The sequence below is a fragment of the Bubalus kerabau genome, chromosome 11, assembly GCF_029407905.1.
Source record: "Bubalus kerabau isolate K-KA32 ecotype Philippines breed swamp buffalo chromosome 11, PCC_UOA_SB_1v2, whole genome shotgun sequence".
Taxonomy (NCBI): Eukaryota; Metazoa; Chordata; class Mammalia; order Artiodactyla; family Bovidae; genus Bubalus; species Bubalus kerabau.
The window spans coordinates 13255377-13270421 of NC_073634.1; the positions used below are offsets into that span (position 1 = coordinate 13255377).

At 48.2% G+C, this 15045-nt stretch overlaps 1 protein-coding gene across 3 annotated transcripts in view; it reads left to right on the forward strand.

Annotated features, from left to right (window-relative positions):
* The window catches only part of DCTN1 (dynactin subunit 1), a 30331-nt gene extending 27975 nt beyond the window's left edge, over positions 1–2356 (forward strand). For all 3 annotated transcript variants that reach the window (XM_055539581.1, XM_055539582.1, XM_055539583.1), the window contains 5 exons: positions 141–274; positions 366–558; positions 784–863; positions 1388–1477; positions 1877–2356. In XM_055539581.1, the coding sequence (XP_055395556.1) occupies positions 141–274; positions 366–558; positions 784–863; positions 1388–1477; positions 1877–2014 (635 nt within the window). In that variant the 3' untranslated portion in view covers positions 2015–2356. The remainder of the gene's footprint in view (positions 1–140; positions 275–365; positions 559–783; positions 864–1387; positions 1478–1876) is intronic.
* Positions 2357–15045: the final 12689 nt, after the last annotated feature.

A 15045-nucleotide genomic window follows, 5' to 3' on the forward strand; every position in this document is an offset into this window, starting at 1 on the left:
GAGGGAGCAGGGCGAGACCGCCCCCTTGGGAGCAGTCAAGACTGGAGGTAGCAGGGAATAAGGAAGGGGGACGGGTAGGAATGGAACCCACCTTCAACCCTTCCCACCTGGGCTCATGACATTTGTTGTGGTCCCCATAGGAGGTGCCCCTGGACAGGCTCCGGGGTCTGTGCCAGGCCCAGGGCTGGTGAAGGACTCACCACTGCTGCTTCAGCAGATCTCTGCCATGAGGCTGCACATCTCCCAGCTCCAGCACGAGAACAGCACCCTCAAGGTGAGGTCACAGAAAGGGTGTCTCACCGCTGATAGACGGTAGGGCTGTCCGTCACTTCTTACCACCACTCTTCTTCCCACTTCGCTCACAGGGAGCCCAGATGAAGGCATCCTTAGCAGCCCTGCCCCCTCTGCACGTGGCCAAACTCTCTCTCCCGCCCCACGAGGGCCCTGGCAGCGAGCTTGCTGCTGGAGCGCTGTACCGTAAGACCAACCAGCTGCTGGAGACACTGAATCAGCTGAGCGCATGCACGCACGTAGTGGACATCACTCGCTCCAACCCTGGTATGGACCTACCCACTCCTGAGATGAAAACCACAGCCCCTCCCCTTGCCTCAGGGAGGTAGCCCCTGCCTAGGCACTTCCCACACCAGAGAGGCTCTTCCTAGCCCTGTTCTTTGGTCTCAGTGTTCAGTTTGCTTGAGGCAGGAAGCTGGACTGGATGAAGGGTCACTAGTCATGCTGCCTGCCTGCGCCTTGGCGGTCCTCACTAGCCTTCTTTCCCCACAGCTGCCAAGAGCCCGTCGGCCCAGCTCCTGGAGCAGGTGGCTCAGCTCAAGTCCCTAAGCGACACCATTGAGAAGCTCAAGGTTAGTTTAGACCTACCTTTCCTCACCCAGGAGTGCACACTTGAGAGCATTCTGTGCTGGAGGCCCTAGCATGGCCATTTCCACCAGGACCCCCAGGGTTCCTAGGGGTCCAGCCCTGTACTAGGTGACACGTTGCAAAGGAGGTGGGAGGGAAGACGGGGTTCCTGCCTTGGGAGTTCACTCCCAGATTCCCTCAATAGAAAAGAGATTCCTGCCAACAAATTGGGTTGAGCTAGCATCATCTTCAGTGTAGTGCAGCTCTCTGTCAGAGCCGAGATCACCGCAGAGTAGAATGGTTGAGAATGGCTTCCCAGAAGTTACAGAATCTGAGATGAACCCTGAAGGTTAAGTATCTATAAAGTAAGGGTGTTGGGTAGAGATGGGATTGGAGTTGAGAGCAAAGGTATGGTGATAAAAGAGAACTGGGTCCCTGTCCTTGGTATTAGTATTCCTGTGAAGCCAGGGAGATACTGGGCTAACCTGTGGAGGGTCCCCTAAACGACTCCTGTTCCCCCATCTGCCAGGATGAGGTTCTTAAGGAGACTGTATCTCAGCGCCCTGGAGCCACGGTCCCCACTGACTTTGCCACCTTCCCTTCATCAGCCTTCCTCAGGGTAAGAGGGAGCATGGGGAGGGGGTGGGCAGTGAAGGCTCAGATGAGTCCTTGCCCTCTCCTCCAGAATTTGAAGAGGCTTCTGGGGGTCTCAGGTCCAACGACCTTGAGTCGTCTGGCCAAGTCTTAACTTGCAAGTAACTTAACAGTGCTTGCAATGCTTTCCGAAATTCCAGTATTTTAGCAGTTAAGCATCGTCTGTGATTCTGACACCAGGAGAGACTCAAAACTCCCTTGTCAGGCTGTGTGCCTCAATTCTGATTTGGAAAGTGTGGTCATTGTCGTCTAGGAGCCTCAAAGCCCCTGTCTCCCAGGGTCTCGGTGCTCTGGGACCTTGTCGGTGGCACACAGCTCAAGTGAGCCCCTGACCTGGCGGCCTCTGTCCCTTCCCAATTCCCAGGCCAAGGAAGAGCAGCGGGACGACACTGTGTACATGGGCAAAGTGACCTTCTCGTGCGCGGCTGGCCTTGGGCAGCGACACCGGCTGGTGCTCACCCAGGAGCAGCTGCACCAACTCCACGACCGCCTCATCTCCTAAATGCTTCTTCCCTCACTGCCCGCTCCTGCCCGCAGCCCTCCTGGAGCTGCTCCTCCTGATGCCTAGCCACAGGGCAGCCCCCCGGGAGAACTGCGTGTGTAAGCTGTTCCTGCCCCACTCGGCTCCACGCCCACCTTCAGCGCCCTGCCCTGGCCCCTTGACCTGGGTTGCTCAGTTTCCCTTCCCTGGCCTCTGCCAGAGTTCGCTGTTCAGTTGCTCCCTTCTTCCTGAGGAGCTTCAGGGGCTCTAGCGGGTAGGTAGGTTGAGAGCCCACAACCAAAGGTTGAATGAGGTCTCTCCGACTGAGGACTTCACTCCTTGATTAAAGCCACTTCTGCTTCAGTGTTGTCTGTGTGATGTTGGGAGTGGGAATTGGGCCACTTGACTCAGCAGGAGTGGAGGAGAAGGGACGCTGAGAAGGCTCTGGCTGTGCCAAATTTGAAGATCTCCCTCTTTCGTGACCAGTGGAATGCTCTGTCCCTCAAATTTGTGTGCAGTTAAGTTTCTCTGAGCAGGGGGAAAGGGCTCAACCAAGGGCTTGGCTCCTGAGTTCATTTAATGGAGTTAGGAGGGTGGGGAATGTGTCGCCTCTGAAGCCCTGCCTCTGTTCTCTGGATCTTTCACTGCTCTTCAGGACAGCAGTGTTTGGAGCTTGGCTAATGGTATGATTGCCACTCCAGCCAACTTTCTGAGGCGCTGGCAGTCTCCCTCTAAGATCTGAGGCCTCTCAGAGGGAACATTTAGTAAGCAACGGAAGACCAAAGTCATAGACTGGTAAGAAAGGATAGACATTACTAAAGCTGCTCCCAAGGCCCACTACAAATTAAGATCACCTGGGGAATTCCTTTGAAAAAGTTCACACATTTCTGGGCTTTGGCTCAGGTGGTGCTAGTGGTAAAGAACCCACATGCCAAGGCAGGAGATGTAAGAGACATGGGTTTGATCCCTGGGTCGGGAAGATGCCCTGGAGGAGGGCATGGCTACCCACTCCAGTATTCTTGCCTGGAGAATCCCCATGGACAGAGGAACCTGGCAGGCTATAGTCCATAGGGTTTTATAGAGTCGGACTGAAGAGACTTAGCGCGCATGGGCTTTGGCTCAGATTTGGGGCCCATTAGGCCAATGAGCAGTGCCTCAGCATCTTAGAGCTTAGCCCCAGTTTAGCTCAGTTTCTTGATACTCACTCTTTTTTTTTTTTTTGGCTGTGCTGCACACCTGCACTCGCTGTAGTGGGAGCACAGTTCCCTAGCCGTTGGACTGCCAGGGAATTCCCTCCCACTCTCTTTATTCCTTCCTTGGAGACATCCTGCCCAGGCTGCCGGAGGTCTCTGATCCAGATGGATGGGGGCACCCTTGGTGCTCAGGAGCAGCTCCAGCTGCGTCACATCCTCTGCCTTGTGCGAAAGGATCAGACGGGACGGGGGTGCTCCAGGTGGGCAGGTCCCCAGGGGCGCACCCTCTGGGAAGGTCAGTGGAATATGGAGTTTGATACCCACTCTGTACCTTAGTTTCTTTAAACTGGGGTTCAAGAGAAGGTGATTTGTGTGACTTTCCTCAGTACTGTCAACGATTACACGTAGCTGATACCATTCTAGATGCATTGAGTATAATTCTTCATATACAAGGGATACCTTAGGGTGTTTGGGCTTAATTCTTCTAGAAGTGGTTGAAAAGGGTGGCTTTGTGTTTTGGTACCACGGAGTTTTTACCTCACCTCTCCACACTGGGCTGCTCTAGTGCTGAGGAAATTGCAGACCACACTGTTCTTTCTGTGGGATTTGATTGTGTTCCTGTCCTGTCTACCTAATTGGCTGACCTGCCTTCCCCTGGGTGGTTAAGATTCCAAGGGCCAAGACTAGGCAACTCCTGGGGGCACAAAAAGAGGGCAGGTCTTTCTCATTCTGTCCTTTCTCCTTGGAGGCGGTTTCTCACCGTTACTGCTCTCCGAATGCCACACATTCATTCGGTCGCCTGTGTGTACCTGTCTCTAAAATGGAAATCATCTCCGTGTCCTGTGTACGACAAGGCACACACCAGGGTGTCTGAGGTCTTTTCCACCCTCCTGAGCTAATTTAGTTACTCAGTTCAGTCTTTCCTTCTTTACTGTCTCTCAAATCTGTTCACTTTTCCCCAGCCCCTTTACAGCTAACTGGGTGTGTAAGTTCTTGCTCTGGGTATTTCAGCAGTCTTGAAAATGGTTTTCCCACCTCCATTGCCTCTCAGTTCTCATAGATGCCCGAGGGACACCTTTCCAAAATACACCCTGGGCCATGTCATTCTCTATTTAAATCCTGAAATGGTTCCTCCAAGTGTCTAGAGGTTAAACTTTAAATTCACTGGAATGGCGCGATCCGTGCTTTGGACCCTGCCCTCCTCTCCAGCCTCTTTTGTGCCTTAGGGTCTAGCATTAGTGCCCCCTGCAGTTGCTTTGCCACCCTGTGTTTGCTCAGGCCTCTCCCCACTGCCCAGAATGCCAGTTACCTCCTTTCTTTCTTCCTACCTCTCTGCCCTCACCCCACCCCATCTTAGCTGACATCCTGGTCATTTATTAAGATAGTTCTGGCTTTGCTACCTTAGGAAAACACCAATCCCAGTGACCTCTTAGGTGCTCCTCTTCTGGAGCAGCAAAAACCCAGAACCTTTTTTTTCCTCAGGTGTGCTTGGATTTAGCTGCTTTGTGACATTGTCAAGATTTCTCATCTCTTGGTCTGCCTTCTCAACTGCAAAATAGAAATAACAATAACAATAACAGGGCTGTGGTGAAGGCTGAGTTAATGCATGCAAGGGTGGTACACAGCAGGCCTGCTCCTCTTTTTTAGTACACCATCCTTCGGCAGTCCTTTATGCCAGTAAGCTTCTCTTTCATGCTAATTGTGAGTTAGCCCATCTGTCTCCCACTGTAGCCAGACTGAGAGTTCTTTTAAAGTGTCTTTCATCTCTGCCTCCCCCAAAACACAGGAGATGGGCACATGTTCGTGAAGGAGCATGCGGTTCATTTTAGAAATGAGTTTGAGGTGCCTGTGAGAGTGTCCTAGTAGAGATGTCCATTGTGGTTGGATCCAGCTGGGTCTAGAGCTCGGCAGAGAAGTCTGGATTGCAGTGCAGTTTGGGGAATGAGGTGGGAGTGTGTCAGCGGTGGCTGAAGGCACGATTGGGATGAGGTGTATTGTTTTAATTCAGGTTACTTAGAACACTGAACCTGAGGCAGAGCTGACGCACTGGTGCTTTATTGGTAGATCCACTAGATCTACCACTAGATCTACAATCTCAAGCAGTGGTTGAGGAAGGCTAGGCAGGGAAGGCAAAGGAAGCTCGAGAGGTGTTTTAACGAGTGGGCCACTGCTTCACCAATACACAACTGGCCTTTTGTCTGTGTGGTCTCTGGATAGATGATGCAGAAACACTTTGTTTGGGCTGATGGGGAGGTGGAGAGCTAGCTCAGCCTCCTCTCTGTTCTGTCTCCTGTCCTTCGTTGCTCCAGGTTTGCCCCGTTGGGTGTTTGCTCCCCATCACTTGCTGGGATTGTGTTAGTTGACCACCAGAAAAGCCAGATCCCGTGCCCTGCAGCATGGCATCGCATGCAGGTCCCAAAGTGGCAAGGCGAACAGAAGGGCACTGGCCAATAGGACTTGATCAAGGCAGAGTAAGCAGCTAGAGGCCCGGGGATCAGGTGAAGCTGCAGATCACCCGAGGAGAGAGGCCAGGGCAGGAGGAGGGTGGAGCCCTGGGCGGTTCTGAGAGTTAACCCACAGCAGAGGACGGGGGTCACCCGCTGGACGAGAGGCCCCAGAGGAGGTGTCACATGGCCAAGGGAGAGAGAGAGAGTGCTGATAGTTTTCGGTGGCCGAGGTCAAATGGGCTTGAGTTCAGAAAGTGGCATCTGATTCTAAGATGCCTGCTGAGCTGGCCAGAGCTCCCTCTACTGATGGAAGAGAAGGAAAAGAAACTGGTTTGTGGTGGTGAGAAAGGGGAGAGCAGTTTGTGTGCGCTGCTGTGTCCCATTCTCAGAGGTTCAAGTCGGGAGGCCAGGGGACTGGCAGATGGCTGACGCAAGCATGGTTGTTTGCAGATGACAATGGGAGCTGCTCATGGATCCCAAGAGATTTCTGGGACCTGGGATAGGATGTGACGGTGGGTAGGGAGGCTTTGTGAGGCACTCGGTGTACCAAGGATGGTGCAGAGCATGGGAACAGCCTCCTTTGATCCATCTAAACCTAGAACTGCCTAGAGCTGTGATAGGAGAATAGAGTCTCAATTTTGTCTCCTAGGAGCCCCTCTCTTTTGGGGGACCTTGGGCAGATTTCCAGGGTCAACATTACCTTCCCCAAGGTAGGGACAACTTAATGAAGTTATACAAGGCTTGTGTCCCAGCTCTTCCACTTATAAGCTATATGAACTCGGGGAAGTTGCTTAACTTTTCAGCCTCAGTTTCCATATCTATAATAGGAGGCTGATAGCACCTTCCTCAGGTGGTGTTTTTTCCTTCAGGTAGCCTTTGGGGAAAGATTAAATGAGATAACATGTTTGAGCCAGGTATTCAATAAGAAGTGATACTGGGGGAGGCTGATATTGAGCAAATGAAAAGGAAATGAAATACAAGCAGCCATGTTCCCAAGACATATACTTGTGACACAAATAATCATGTTTTGGATTCCAAAGGCCAGGCGGCCCCCAGGGCCCCAGTTTTTGGCTTGTTTCCGTGAGTGATTGCCATCCTCTTTCTACCATCCAGGCACTGTTGCCTCCTAGTCTTGGCCAAGGCTGGGGAAGCGTTAAATGTTTGTGGTACTCCTACCTCACCTGAGTTTGAATTTGCCTTCTTCGTTCCCATCTTCTGTGCTATCCTGCAGTGAGAAGCGGGAGTGCAGGCAGTACAGAGAGCCGAGTCTCTGCTGGCTAATCGCAGAGAGCAGGCCAGGCTCCAGAGCCAGCGCTGCCCTCCTCAGCCTTGAGGCTGGGTGAGCCCGGAGCCTGAGCGCTGCCGCACGGGCGCGTCCCTAGGGAAGCTTCACGGCACTGAATTCCTTGAACCCCGTCCAGCAGGCCTGGAACACCGAGAGGACACGGCATCTGAGGGTGAGCGGCCTCTCCTGCGCCCCAGGACGTTAACCTCCGTGCTGCCCTCCTCCTCTGTGTGTGGGGACGCATGTCTGTTCCTTCATCTCTCCCACAAGAGCCAGCTGAAACTGGCAGTGCCGCTCCCAGGGGCAGACGGCCCCTGTTGCTGAGGTGCTCAGAACTGGGGCCTGGGACGTTTGGCCTCCATTTCTCTGCAGAAGGCCGGGGAGTTCGGGAGTGAGATCCGGACTCATCTCACTCAAGTAACTGGTGTCCGAGTAGACATATGTCTGTCTCTCTGTGTTGTCTTACTTTTTATTGTGGGAAATTTTAGCATACAGATGAAAAGAAGTAGAGTGCAGTGATCCTCTTTCCTCTATGAGGCTCTTCACTCACCTCTGCCCCCAGATTATTTTGAAGCAAATCCCAGACAGTTTATCATTTCATCCAAAAGTATTTTAGTATCCCTAAAAGATACTTAAGAAGAACTACAATACCAGTATTGCACCTAAAAAAAAATTTCATCAAATATCCAGTGTTCAGATTTCCCTGATTGTCTTAATAAATGTTTTGTTTTATAGTATGTGTATTTGGATAAGTTTCAAGAAAAAGATAATAGACTGTATATATATTATATAAATGGGTTTCCCTGATAGCTCAGTAGGTAAAGAATCCGCCTGCAATTCAGGAGACCCTGGTTTGATTCCTGAGTAGGGAAGATCCACTGGAGAAAGGATAGGCTACCCACTCCAGTATTATTGGGTTTCCCTTGTGGCTCAGCTGGTAAAAAATCTGCCTGCAATGTGGGAGACCTGGGTTTGATCCCTGGGTTCGATCCCTTGGTTGGGAAGATCCCCTGGGGAAGGGAAAGGCTACCCACTCCAATATTCTGGCCTGGAGAATTCCATGGACTGTATAGTCCATGGGGTCACAGAGTTGGACACAATTGAGTGACTTTCATTTTCATATTATATAAATAGCATATGCTATACTATTTATATATATATATAATAGTTGTCTCTTGAGTTCCATATTCTAAACTGCTATTATCATACCAATATAACATATATATATGAATATATCTTAAACTTTATTTTCAATATGTCAACAATTCAAATATATTGAATGTTATCATCCCAGAATACAAAGAATGTAACGTGGAGGAGGACTGAGAACATAGGTTCTCAATACTTAGTCACTAGTGATGGTAGAGATTTTCCTTTTAGTGTTTTCTGTGTAAAACATTAATTTAAAGATGTCCTGCCATGGCTTTGCAAGAATAGACTTGCCAGAGGGGGAGTACAATGAAAAAAAAAGAAAAAGACCCAGGGGTGTTAGGAACAGATTGAAGATGGAAGTCAAGGAAAGAGACTATGTTTTGAAACTAAATATAAGGATTTCTTTCATTCAGCATGTAAGCATCTGTATTAGCTTGGACTGCTATAACAAAAGACCACAAACTGGGCTGCTTATCAACAACCAAGATTGATTTCTCATAGTTCTGGAGGCTGGAAGTCTGAGATCAGGGTGCTAGCATGATCAGGTTCTGGAGAGAGTGGCCTTTTGGTTACAGGAGGCTGACTTTGTATTCTCACATGGCAGAAAGAAAGTAAGCTAGTTCTCTGGCCTTTTTTCTTGGGCTCCAAAATCACTGCAGGTGGTGACTATAGCCATGAAATTAAAAAGAGGCTTGCTCCTTGGAAGAAAAGCTATGGCAGACCTAGACAGCATATTAAAAGCACAGGCATTACTTTTTCGACAAAGGTCCATATAGTCAAATCAATGGTTTTTATAGTAGTCATGTACAGATGTGAGAGCTGGACCATAAATAAGGCTGAGCGCCAAAGGATTGATGTTTTCAAATTTTGGTACTGAAGAAGACTCTAGAGAGTCCGTTTGACTGCAAGGAGATCAAACCAGTCAATCATAAAGGAAATCAACCCTGAATATTCACTGGAAGGACTGATGCTGAAGCTGAAGCTCCAATACTCTGGCCACCTGATGTGAAGAGCCAACTCATTGGAAAAGACCCTGATGAAGGGAAAGATTGAAGGCAAAAGGAGAAGGGGGCAGCAGAGGGTGAGATAGAAAGCATCACCACCTCAGTGGACATGAATCTGCGCCATCTCCAGGAGATAGTGAAGGACAGGGAAGCCTGGTGTGCCACAGTCCATGGGGTCGCAAACAGTCAGACTGAGCATCTGAACAACAGCAATAACTGGCCTTTTATGTAAGGGTATTAATCCCATTCACAAGGGCTCCACCTTTCTGACCTAGTTACCTCTCAAAGCTTTACTTGGTAAAATACCATCACATTGGGAATTAGATTTCAATAAATGAATTTTGGGGGGTACAAACATTCAGTCTATAACAGCATCCAAATGTGCTGTGAGGAAAGAAATTATATCCTCTTGTTTCTGCCTCAAATTACCCAGTAATGTGCCAAGTAGATAGTGCCCGGCACCTGAGAAGGAGTACTCTCCTCCCAGCATTGTATGTGGAAGGACTGGGGAGTGAAGAAAGGAAAGTGATGGGAGAGCAACTTGCTTCTGTGTTGCTCTAGGTGATGGATATACAATCCTTCCCTTTGGAAGCCTGTCAAATAGCTGAAGGGGTGATTTTCCAACTTTTCAAATGATGGTCAGATCAGATCAATTGCTCAGTCGTGTCCGACTCTTCGAGACCCCACGAATCGCAGCACGCCAGGCCTCCCTATCCATCACCAACTCCCAAAGTTCACCCAGACTCACATCCATCGAGTCAGTGATGCCATCCAGCCATCTCATCCTCTGTCGTCCCCTTCTCCTCCTGCCCCCAATCCCTCCCAGCATCAGAGTCTTTTCCAATGAGTCAACTCTTCACATGAGGTGGCCAAAGTACTGGAGTTTCAGCTTTAGCATCATTCCTTCCAAAGAAATCCCAGGGCTGATCTCCTTCAGAATGGACTGGTTGGATCTCCTTGCAGTCCAAGGGACTCTCAAGAGTCTTCTCCAACACCACAGTTCAAAAGCATCAATTCTTCGGCGCTCAGCCTTCTTCACAGTCCAACTCTCACATCCATACATGACCACAGGAAAAATCATAGCCTTGACTAGATGAACGTTTGTTGGCAAAGTAATGTCTCTGCTTTTGAATATGCTATCTAGGTTGGTCATAACTTTCCTTGCAAGGAGTAAGCATCTTTTAATGTCATGGCTGCAGTCACCATCTGTAGTGATTTTGGAGCCCAGAAAAATAAAGTCTGACCCTGTTTCCACTGTTTCCCCATCTATTTCCCATTAAGTGATGGGACCGGATGCCATGATCTTCGTTTTCTGAATGTTGAGCTTTAAGCCAACCTTTTCACTCTCCACTTTCACTTTCATCAAGAGGCTTTTGAGTTCCTCTTCACTTTCTGCCATAAGGGTGGTGTCATCTGCATATCTGAGGTTATTGATATTTCTCCCGGCAATCTTGATTCCAGCTTGTGTTTCTTCCAGTCCAGCATTTCTCATGATGTACTCTGCATATAAGTTAAATAAACAGGGTGACAATATACAGCCTTGACGAACTCCTTTTCCTATTTGGAACCAGTCTGTTGTTCCACGTCCAGTTCTAACTGTTGCTTCCTGACCTGCATACAAATTTCTCAAGAGGCAGATCAGGTGGTCTGGTATTCCCATCTCTTTCAGAATTTCCCACAGTTTATTGTGATCCACACAGTCAAAGGCTTTGGCATAGTCAATAAAGCAGAAATAGATGTTTTTCTGGAACTCTCTTTGCTTTTTCCATGATCCAGCGGATGTTGGCAATTTGATCTCTGGTTCCTCTGCCTTTTCTAAAACCAGCTTGAACATCAGGAAGTTCATGGTTCACATATTGCTGAAGCCTGGCTTGGAGAATTTTGAGCATTACTTTACTAGCGTGTGAGATGAGTGCAATTGTGCGGTAGTTTGAGCATTCTTTGGCATTGCCTTTCTTTGGGATTGGAATGAAAACTGACCTTTTCCAGTCCTGTGGCACTGCTGAGTTTTCCAAATTTGCTGGCCTATTGAGTGTAGCACTTTCACAGCATCATCTTTCAGGATTTGGAATAGCTCAACTGGAATTTCATCACCTCCACTAGCTTTGTTCGTAGTGATGCTTTCTAAGGCCCACTTGACTTCACATTCCAGGATGTCTGGCTCTAGGTCAGTGATCACACCATCGAGATTATCTGGGTTGTGAAGATCTTTTTTTACAGTTCTTCTGTGTATTCTTGCCATCTCTTCTAATATCTTCTGCTTCTGTTAGGTCCATACCATTTCTGTCCTTTATCGAGCTCATCTTTGCATGAAATGTTCCTTTGGTATCTCTGATTTTCTTGAAGAGATCCCTAGTCTTTCCCATTCTGTTGTTTTCCTCTATTTCTTTGCATTGATCGCTGAAGAAGGCTTTCTTATCTCTTCTTGCTATTCTTTGGAACTCTGCATTCAGATGCTTATATCTTTCCTTTGCTCCTTTGCTTTTCGCTTCTCTTCTTTTCACAGCTATTTGTAAGGCGTCCCTAGACAGCCATTTTGCTTTTTTGCATTTCTTTTCCATGGGGATGGTCTTGATCCCTGTCTCCTGTACAGTGTCACGAACCTCATTCCATAGTTCATCAGGCACTCTATCTATCAGATCTAGGCCCTTAAATCTATTTCTCACTTCCACTGTATAATCATAAGGGATTTGATTTAGGTCATACCTGAATAGTCTAGTGGTTTTCCCTACTTTCTTCAATTTAAGTCTGAATTTGGCAATAAGGAGTTCATGGTCTGAGCCACAGTCAGCTCCTGGTCTTGTTTTTGCTGACTGTATAGAACTTCTCCATCTTTGGCTGCAAAGAATAAAATCAATCTGATTTCAGTGTTGACCATCTGGTGATGTCCATGTATAGAGTCTTCTCTTGTGTTGTTGGAAGAGGGTGTTTGTTATGACCAGTGCATTTTCTTGGCAAAACTCTATCAGTCTTTGCCCTGCTTCATTCCGTATTCCAAGACCAAATTTGCCTGTTACTCCAGGTGTTTCTTGACTTCCTACTTTTGCATTCCAGTCCCCTATAATGAAAAGGACATCTTTTGTGGGTGTTAGTTCTAAAAGGTCTTGTAGGTCTTCATAGAACCATTCAACTTCAGCTTCTTCAGCATTACTGGTTAGGGTGTAGACTTGGATTACTGTGAAACTGAATGGTTTGCCTTGGAAACGAGCAGAGATCATTCTGTCGTTTTTGAGATTGCATCCAAGTACTGCATTTCGGACTCTTTTGTTGACCATGATGGCCACTGCATTTCTTCTGAGGGATTCCTGCCCGCGACCCGCGCGCCAAAGCACGGCCGAGTGGAACCACCCCACATCCGAGGTCAGGGCAGAAGCCGGGAGGACCCCATGCCCGAAGGATGGCGGCCAAGAGGAGTTACCCCACGTCCGAGGTCAGGGGCAGTGGCCGAGAGTACCAGACTGTGATGGCGCAGGAACTGCCGAGAGGAGCTACCCCGCATCCGAGGGGAGATACCCAGTGTCCGAGGTCAGGGGCCGCGATGAGAGGAGTTACCCCATGCCCGAGGCCAGGGGCATGGCCGGGAGGAGATACCCCACACCCCAAGCCCGAGGCCAGGGGTGGCGGGTGGGAGGATCTACCCCACGTCCGAGGCCAGGGGCATGGCCGGGAGGACCAACCCCACGTTCAAGGAGCCGTGTCTGCGTGGGTGCAGGAGGGCCAAGAGGAGCTATCCCACGCTGAAGGTCAGGAGGGGCGGCGGTGAGGAGATACCCCTCGTCCAAGGTAAGGAGCAATGGCTGTGCTTTGCTGGAGCAGCTGTGAAGAGATACCCCACGCCCAAGGTAAGAGAAATCCAAGTAAGACGGTAGGTGTTCCAAGAGGGCATCAGAGGGCAAACACACTGAAACGATACTCACAGAAAAGTAGTGAATCTAATCACACTAGGACCACAGCCTTGTCTAACTCAATGAAACTAAGCCATGCCCGTGGGGCAACCCAAGATGGGCGGGTCATGGTGGAGAGATTTGACAGAATGTGGTCCACTGGAGAAGGGAATGGCAAACCACTTCAGCATTCTTGCCTTGAGAACCCCATGAACAGTATGAAAAGGCAAAATGGTAGGATACTGAAGGAGAAACTCCCCAGGTCAGTAGGTGCCCAATATGCTACTGGAGATCAGTGGAGAAATAACTCCAGAAAGAATGAAGGGATGGAGCCAAAGCAAAAAGAATACCCAGCTGTGGATGTGACTGGTGATAGAAGCAAGGTCCGATGCTGTAAAGAGCAATATTGCATAGGAACCTGGAATGTCAGGTCCACGAATCAAGGCAAATTGTAAGTGGTCAAACAAGAGATGGCAAGAGTGAATGTCGATATTCTAGGAATCAGCAAACTGAAATGGACTGGAATGGGTGAATTTAACTCAAATGATGGTAGAGGTAATAAATTTATACTGAAGATTTGAAAGGGTTAAAAAAAATGTTTATGGAAATGGATCAGGTAGACACTCAGGCAGTAGGAGAGCCTGGGTATTGAACAAGAGTTAAATGCTTTCAACCTCTGCTCCACAGGTCGGTTTCAAAATTCTAAATCCTCTGACTTTTGATTAAATATGGGACAAATACCAAGTAAAGCTTTTCTTCAAATGCAGCAACTGGATGGTTGTAAGAAACACTTCCCTAGAAGATAACTTAGAAGAGCCCTTGGAGCTTTCTTCATTCAAGCCATACCAAATTGGCCAAAGATGTTCCAGCTTCAGAACGAATGGGACGGTAGAAGTGCCGCAGGCACAAGCCTTTTATCACAGGAAGAGGCTTGCGAACGTGCAAGAGAGTAAGGCGCTGCAGTCAGCACTCGTGCGGCGCGGAAGAGTGTAGAACAGGGACCCGGAGAGACAGCCCTGTCTATCCCCAAGTGAAAGTGAAAGTTGCTCCGTCGTGTCCAACTCTTTGTGATCCTATGGACTATGCAGTCCATGGAATTCTCCAGGCAAGAATACTGGAATGGATATCCGTTCCCTTCTCCAGGGGATCTTCCCAACCCAGGGATGGAACGCAGGTCTCCCGCATTGCAGGCAGATTCTTTACCAACTGAGCCACAGGGAAGCCTCTCTATCATATCCCTGTCAAAATTATTTTTAAACACTGAGGCCAGTATGTCTGTCTATCCATTTTCAGAGAATTGGCTTAGTGAAGAAGGATGTGGCAAGTTTTTTGTCCCCTGAAATTGCTAAATAGGAGGGTCATGAGATGACTCTGAAATAAGTTGAGGAATTTGAAAGGCGGAGAATTTTACACATATTAGAGGTCATTTCTCCCTGCTTTGCTGAGCTCTTCAGAGTCTGCTGTGCTTATGGAATGTATGGCCCGCTATTTCCATCTCATTAATGACGGCTGCACAACAACAAAAGGGATGGCACAGATCAGCGTGCACGCGGTGGGGGAGCTAAGGAAAAGGTGCCCAGCAGTTTTCATCCTGGAGGAGGGAGGGATTTCCAACTTCTCAAAGATTTGTGCTCCCAGGGTAATTTGTTCTATGTCTAATTTTTCATATTTTATTCCTGGTATTCATAGGTTAAGAAAGTACAACTTTCCCAAGTACTGATTTATAGATAATGTTTATAAGCAGCACATAAAATGTTCAGTGCACAAATAATAACATCCGTTGATCCTTTGAAATGCAATATCAATTCTTAAGTGTAATAATACAGCGAAATATACACAAAATCTGTGTATCCTGAACTACAAGAAATTGAGCAAGTGGTTTCTGTAGCTATATTTGATTTTAGTCAATAACACTTTTCCACAATGAACAAGTGCTAATAAATATATTAATATTTGTTCTGCCAAATGCTTATTGTGCCTCAACTTGTTAAGCAATGCCATTCTAGCTACTACTGAAAGCATTTATTTTAGAAGCTTTAGTCTGATCTGGGAAAATGGGTTCTTCTACAACTTGACAAATAGTATGT